The sequence below is a fragment of the Eutrigla gurnardus genome (assembly GCF_963514095.1).
Source record: "Eutrigla gurnardus genome assembly, chromosome: 7".
NCBI classification, from domain to species: domain Eukaryota; kingdom Metazoa; phylum Chordata; class Actinopteri; order Perciformes; family Triglidae; genus Eutrigla; species Eutrigla gurnardus.
Window position 1 is genome coordinate 28,505,165 of NC_139921.1, and position 7,585 is coordinate 28,512,749.

Consider the following 7,585-nt stretch of genomic DNA (forward strand, 5'->3'; position numbering starts at 1 on the left):
TCGCGGCCCCCGGTTGGCGAGTGCCAGGACCCTCCATTAAACCCCCTTTCTTTGAAACGGCCAACACTTCGCTGGCTCACAACGAAAAAGAAAAAAAAACACGTGTTCATGGAGGCCAACCTTCCCTCCCGCTCCCCATCAACGCCACACACACACACGCGCATTCACAAATTCACACTCAGATATGCCGCAGTTTGTGTGTGTGTGTGTGTGTGTGTACTGATTAGCCGCACACACACTTACAAATACACACACACAGACGTCACGCTCCTCAGTTGGGGCTTACTCTATTGGCTGGTCTTAACAGCTTTGTAGTATTTTTAGGCCTGTTATTCTGGGGCCTGTCCTGGCAGGCCACCGGGGGGTGGTGGTGAGGGTGGGGGGGGGGGGGGGGGGGGTATATAAGCCTCCCCCCTGCAACCCGGGGACCACTGAGAACACACGGTGGAAACATCTCGGCCCCCCGACACTCACAGCAAACACTCGATAAGAAAATCCTCTCCCGGTGAGTAAGAACACTCTTAGGGTGATGCAGCGACCTCCCAACCTGCTTCTGAGTGACTTTGATGCAATCTAACGTAAACCTGCATTTTGAAGAGTTATCATCGTAGAAATTGATTTTATCATCTGGATGACCGCGGGTTGGCGATACATTGCGATACCCTTTGGGAGTTTTGGCGTTGGTCCGGCTCCGGGAGGATCGGAGGTCAGGGTCAGCATAGTGCCCACAGAGCTGATAGGACTTAGTGGCCCGGTGAAGGACACTTGAGCCGGGCAGATACTTGCCAACATTGAGGGAGGGGAGGGGCGGGGGGGGGGTCGTCTGGTTGAAGGACGGTCGGTATCTCCACAAACAGCCTGCTGTCCCTACAATTTCGTCTTTTTCATGCTAATTTCCAAACACATCGATCTTCTGGTTCATCACGACGCAGGAAGTTCTGAGGTCGCACTAATCTGGCGAAAGGTTTCGGACTTTTCTTTTTTTTTGCACCCGTTACCTGTGACAGTGACTAATGAGTCCAACCTTTGCGTTTCATTTCTGGTCATGAATAGACACGGTGTAATTGCCAATTCATCACTGTCCCACGCAGAATGTAACTGTATATAGGATGTACTTTCTACTTCACTAGGTGCTCTGGATCTTTCCATCCCTGCAACAAATACCTCTTTTGAATACCTTTCTCTCTTTGCGTAGGGCGCCATGCTTCCAGCATAATGTCGACTCAAGTCGCGATCCAGAAGTTCTCCTTCCCCTTCTCCTGCTCCGCTCGCCTCTCTCAGCAAGATGAGGTGACCCCGAAAGGTCGCGTGCAGCTGAAGGCCCCGGGGCTGCAGGACCTCCAGGAGAACCGAGTCCTTAGCGAGGCGAGCCCCGTTGTCGTCCTAGGGGCTCAGGTACGTAATGAGAAGCAGACCCAGGAGAGTCCGAAGCCTCCTGCTGGAGGAGGTGCTCATGTTGTGGTCCGAGCCGGTGCCGGAGCCTCCCAGACCTCCGGGGCGGGCGCGTTCCAGAAACTGACGGTGGAGTACGAGGATCAGCGCCCCGCGGCAAAGAGGCAGCTGTCGTCGGAGAGCGCGGCGAGGACCATCACTGTGGTGAAGAAGAGCGCGGTGAGGAAGGAGGCGGAGGGACACAGGCAGTTAAAGCCGAAAGCGCACCTGGGACAGAGGGCGGCACCGTGCACGCCGGCGGCGGTGGGGAAGAGGCGGCGCCGGAAGGACCTCTTCAGCAACCCTGAGGTGTTCCACAGGGTCGATTCCAACGTCATCAGGGCCGGAGCGGAGGTGACGACACTTACACAGCACATTGTGAAGCATTCTAAAAATCTAAAAACTAAATCCACAACAGAAAGAGACTCTTTGTGTTCCCGAGCAATGACAACATCTCCTCATCTCAGTAAAGCTGGAACAATCAGGCCTCTCAGACAGCGCTCGCATCCTTGAGCTGGGCGAAAACATGTTTTTTACAAGGAGAAACATGAAGGCTTCACGTTAAATGATCACTTATGAGTTATAAAAACATTTTTATCTAATGGTGAATATTGTGTGTGTGTGTGTTGCAGCTGAAGGAAAAGTGTGTGTACGACGTGAAGACGATCGTGAAGAGCATTACACAAGGAGCCAGGAACGAGCTGGAGAGGCTCCGGGCCATCTGGGTCTGGCTCTGCCACAACATCGGTGGGTATTTACTTATTAAATCTTTATATATATGCATATAGATCTTTGTGTTTGTAATATCCCACATGTTATTTTAGGAGAGGTAATCTACCTGTGTTTAAGAGTAGATGTTATACCAATTTTGACTTATTTGTGTATGTCCATTTAATGAAAAAAATAATTAAAAATAAAAATATTTTAAGTCCAGGTTGTAAATGCAACAAAATAGTAAAAATTCCCAAGTGGGAGGGTTTGGACTTGATCCGGTTTTGGACTAACGGGAGCCTCGTCTCCGTAGAGTACGATGTGAGCGGGTACCTCGGCCGCTCAGAGAAGATGAGCTCCCCCGAGGAGGTGATCGCTGCCGGCCGGGGCGTCTGCTGCGGATACTCCAGCCTCTGTACGGAGATGTGCAGGTAAACAAGGACTCTCCCCCCCAAAAGATGTTGAAAGAATAAAAATCCTGAGCATTCAAGTTGCATCATCAGTCCACATGGCAACACATTTGTATCTACTCACTCACTCACTGCTCCCATTCTTCCAGCTAGTCATTCAGTATTGTGCTGCATCCTTGGTCCCCGATGTGCAGAGAATTCAACAACCCGACCTTGAACTAGAGCTCTGTTTTGGGGGCTTTGTGTTTGTACAGAGAAGTGGGCATCGAGTGCCAGGAAGTGCCGGGTCACAGTAAAGGCATCGGGTACCTTCAGGGCCAGAGCCTGGAGAATGTGAAATCGGATCACCTGTGGAACTCAGTGCTTCTGGGGGGACAGTGGTTCCTGTTGGACGCCTGTTGGGGAGCGGGACGGGTGGACGTGGAGCACGAAAGTTTCGTCAAAAGGTTTGCAAAAAAGGACGATTCCTTCACATTCGTCATTCAGCGTCCTTTTAGAAAAGAAAGAAAAGCGTCCCTTTTGTTTTCGCCTCTCAGGTTCGACGACTTCTACTTCCTGACGGACCCGGAGGAGTTCATAGACTCGCACTTCCCCGATGAGGAGAAGTGGCAGCTCCTGGACCGGCCCATCCCCCTGCAGGAGTTCGAGAGGAGGGTCTTCAAGACCTCGGCCTTCTTCACCATGGGGCTCAGGCTGATCCAGCCTCACCACTTCTACATCGTCACAGGTCCGTCCTCAATTCTGTCCTCTTCAATGTGCAAATCTAGTAAGAGGTCTTCAATGTTTTTAGGCCAAGGACTCCCTATTAGATATCATATAATGCTTCTTATTAAACAGATCAATAATAATGTGTAGTGCAGCCTATAGTATAACAGTACTTTGTAATGATGGATGTATACAATGCTAAGCCATTAAAACAATTATTGTTGACAGATTCATATTTTAATTCTATTTTGTCTATCTTTTCAAAGAGAAATGGTTTTAAAATTCCTTTTTTTTAAATATCGACTTGTGATTTCCTCCTCAGACGACGGCGAGGCGAACGTGTCCCTCAGCTTCACCAGGCCGGCGACCTTCACCTACGAGATCACGCAGCACCAGGACCTCCTACACTGCGGCGCTCCGGAGCACAAAGACCCCAGCAACTCCTCCTTCGGCCTCCTCACCGTTTCCCACCGCAGCATGAAGCTGCAGCTCCTCCCACCCGCCAGCGGCGTCTACGACGTCAAGGTGTTCGCCCGGCCAGAGACCGCCACCACGTCTCTGATCTGGGTCTGCTCCTTCACGGTGGAGTGTCCGGTCCCCAGGGCCACGGAGGAGATCCCGGAGAACCCCTTCCTGTCCTGGGGCCTGCAGCCTGCCGCAGGATCTTTGGGCGTCACCGGCAGCAACCACGGCAGCGAGGCCGCCGAGGTGGAAGCCGGCGTCTTCGAGTTGGCGTTGAAGACGTCCCGGCCTCTGATGCTTCTGTGTGAGCTGGTCCACCCGGGGCTGGAGCCCGCCGTAGCCAAGCGTTGCCTGGCGACCCAGATCCAACCAGAGGCCCTGACCTGCCACGTCCTCTGCCCGGCACGCGGCTTCTACCGGCTCTCGGTGTTCGTGCGAGACTATGACAAAACAGACGTCAAGTTCCAGAATGCTGGGAACTTCCTGTTGCACTGCAAGGGGACCGTGGCGAGTCCGGATCAGCTCTACCCCCCTAACCTGGGCTCCGTGTGCGGCCCGGGCACCCGCACGTCAGAGGCGGGGCTGTCCAAGTTCAGCCACACGACGGCGCTGGTGAGCACCCAGCAGGGCAAGTGCAACATCACCTTCCACAACCAGCGGGACCTGGAGCTCCACACGGTGCTGAGCCGGGAGGAGGGCCGCACGCCGCCCGCCATCCCCCTGGCACGCCACCTCTTCTGCACGTACACGGACAGCAAGGTGACGGTGAGCGTCAGCCTGCCCGACGCCGGCGTGTACCGGCTGGGCCTGTACGCCAAGAGCGCCCCCGGCGGCGACTTCAACCCCATGTGTGACTTTGTGCTGAGGAACAGCTGCGATCAGCCGGGGCCGCCGTTCCCGTGTGTCTACGCTGCCTGGAGGAAAGGCTTCGTGCTCTTTGAGCCCCGCGTGGGGCTCCTGGAGCCGGTCTCGTGGGTCCGCTTCAGGGTGAGGGTCCCCGGGGCCCAGCGGGTGAGCGTGATGGGCGAGACGCGGACCGATCTGAAACTGAACAAGAGCCGAGTGTGGGAGGGCGAGGCGTTCAGCGGGAACGACCTCCAGCAGCTGAAGCTGGCGGCCAGCACGGGGGAGTCCGGCGACATGGCGGTGCTGATGACCTTTGACATCAAGCAGCAGGAGAGAGACGTGTGAAAAAAAAGAGCTGCGGAGAACAGATGGAGAGTCCTCCGAACGTAACAAAGTCGTTGATACGGACTAATGCAAATCAGACTGGGAATAGAAAATATTTGCAATAATAATTCAAAACTGTGAGCCACAATCTTTCAGGTTTAAACAAAATAAGGTGGATATGGAAAATTAATCTGAAATATGGTTAACTTTGTAGCAATGAAGTGATCTCAATACACCAAATCTACCTGTTTGTATGTTTGTTTTTTGAAAGCTATGATTTGATCCAGGTAGAGTTCAGTATAGAAACTGACCGGTGCTCAGCTGTGGTGCTCGGCCCTGATGTCGTACTGATCCAGAGTGCAGTTATTATCATGTTTTAAGAAGTAATTATGAAATGATGGTCGTCAAAAAAGCGTGCAATAAAAGTATATTGTGAAAACAACATCTAAACCTGGATGACTCTTTTTTTCAACCCCAACAGTCACGGTTTTGAAATATTATCATGATATTTACGCAGTATTAATCATGTATTAGATGCCCAACAATGATATTCAAAATATTTAATTAAATTATTAAAATGAATCCGGTAGCTTAAACGCTGATGTTTGGACTCAGAGCTCATCATAGCACCATCTCCTGGAATATCAAGTCTGGGGTTGACAGAAATTCATGCCATCTTCTTTTAAAAAGTGAATAAAATAGAATCTGAAATCAATTTATGGTCATATTATTTATATTTTTCAACCAGGCAATACTGTTTATATAGTTTTTCTTTTCTCCTCCAAAAACCTCAACATTATGACCTTCCTGCAGATTGGCTTTACTGCCATAGCATCACAGTTAACAACATTAATTTAAACTGGTTTCCCCGTGTGGATGGACTTTGTGTCGGAGGCCGCTCCTCTCCATCCCACATAAAACCCACGCTCATTATCTTTGATTGAAAAGAAAAACACATTTCCACTTAATCAAAGTGAAGAAACTGCTGCAGTGACCCGGGCCGCTCTGCAGGATTTGGCAGACGCCAGTGAGAGTGATGGCTGTTTACATGTGGCTGTCATAATAGTCCACAAATAGCCTTTCGGCTCACTGCCTCAGTAAAAATACAATAGAGGGGGGCGGGGAGGAGAAAAGGGGCAGTTTAATGGTGGAAGCGATATGGTAGGAGTGTGTTTTAAGTGTGTCAAGTGTATCTGGGCGGAGGAGGAGGTAGCTGGGTGGAGGAGGGTGGAGGGCTTGCCTTGAGTCGCTGGGGAGAAACTGGCGGCGCGGTGGTGGCAGGAGAGAGGCGAGGAAACGCTGATGTCAGAGGTGAGCCATGTGGAAGGCTGGATCTGCCTGGCAACAATACACACACACACACACACACACACACACACACACACACACACACACACACACACACACACACACACACACACACACACACACACACACACACACACACACACACACACACACACACACACACACACACACACACACTCTCTCTCTCTCTCTCTCCCTTTCTTCTAAACATGCATGAGGAAACGGAGGGCTAAAAGTGTGTGTGCAAGATTCCTCACATTTTCTCGGCAGTATTTCAGCTGCCATTTCTTCTTAACAAAGTGCATTGATAGCCACACACACACACACACACACACACACACACACACTCTGTAAACAGTTTGTGTTTAGTCTACCCGGTCTCTCCCGGTCCCGACAACAGTTGGTGCTGACGCGGGGCGTTCGGGTGCACTGGGAGTATCCAACTCCACGACTGTACAATCGAACACAGAAACCTTCAAGTGAAACCTAAATGACTAAATGTTGCATTTAAGTGACAAAAGAACAAAACAGCGGTCGAACCATATAAATATTTAATGAGTTATGCGGTGCAATAAAAACAACAATTCTGTTATAAAAGCATCAGTCACAGGAAAAAAACAGAAGTTACAGTAGTTTTGTGCAAATGCAAAAAAATCACTTCTGCTCACGAAGAAAGCCTCGAAACAAAAATGTGGAATTCAGTTTGGCACTTTTTTAAGTTATTTGTTCCTTTTTAGGATGCGTGTGGATGGGGGAGAATAAAATCTAATTCTGCCATCACAACATCATCGCTTCCCTTACTAGAGACGAATTATCCTTTTTGTAGCCGGTTTTGTAGCTACGGACGAAAAATATTAACCACAATTTCACCCCCATCTTCTTCCCGTAACACTTGGGGGTTATTATTCCAATACGTGATCTCAGGTGTGGAAATAAGAAGTCCAACCTGAGCAGATTCCACTGGACTGACTGCGGGTTGAAGAGCCCGTCATTCCCTTTAAACCTCGATGGGACGGAAGAGCCCAAACAATTAGCATCAACAGTCCCCTGAGGCCTGAGAGACATTTGGACGGTTAAAGAAAAATTCATTTTCCGAGCCGCAAAAAAAAAAAAACACACCTTCAAAGTATCCACTTCTTCAAGAAGTGCATACATTCCACCCGGCTGGCCCCCTTTTGAACACGGGAGCTTTAAAATCTAGAAAAGAACAAAAACACATTTCCCCCTCCCCCCCATTTCTATAAAACCAATGAACACCAAACTTTGTTTTAGTCCTATAACTTCAGCTACAACGTGGCTCCACATACAGGATGAAGACACCAGCTCCGTAGCGGTCACACCGGGGGGCTGTGGAGGGCTCTTTGGGACCCCCAATGTGCAATAAGTAG

The 7,585-nt window shown here is 50.2% G+C and overlaps 1 protein-coding gene across 1 annotated transcript; it reads left to right on the forward strand.

Moving 5' to 3' along the window:
• Positions 1–375: 375 nt before the first annotated feature.
• On the forward strand, positions 376–5,331 carry ky (kyphoscoliosis peptidase). Its single transcript, XM_084013845.1, has 7 exons — positions 376–505; positions 1,196–1,785; positions 2,064–2,178; positions 2,456–2,573; positions 2,807–2,998; positions 3,089–3,279; positions 3,580–5,331. The coding sequence occupies exons 2-7, from the start codon at positions 1,216–1,218 to the stop codon at positions 4,908–4,910; spliced, it is 2,517 nt and encodes an 838-aa protein (XP_083869971.1). The 5' UTR covers positions 376–505; positions 1,196–1,215; the 3' UTR covers positions 4,911–5,331.
• The last annotated feature ends 2,254 nt before the right edge of the window (positions 5,332–7,585 follow it).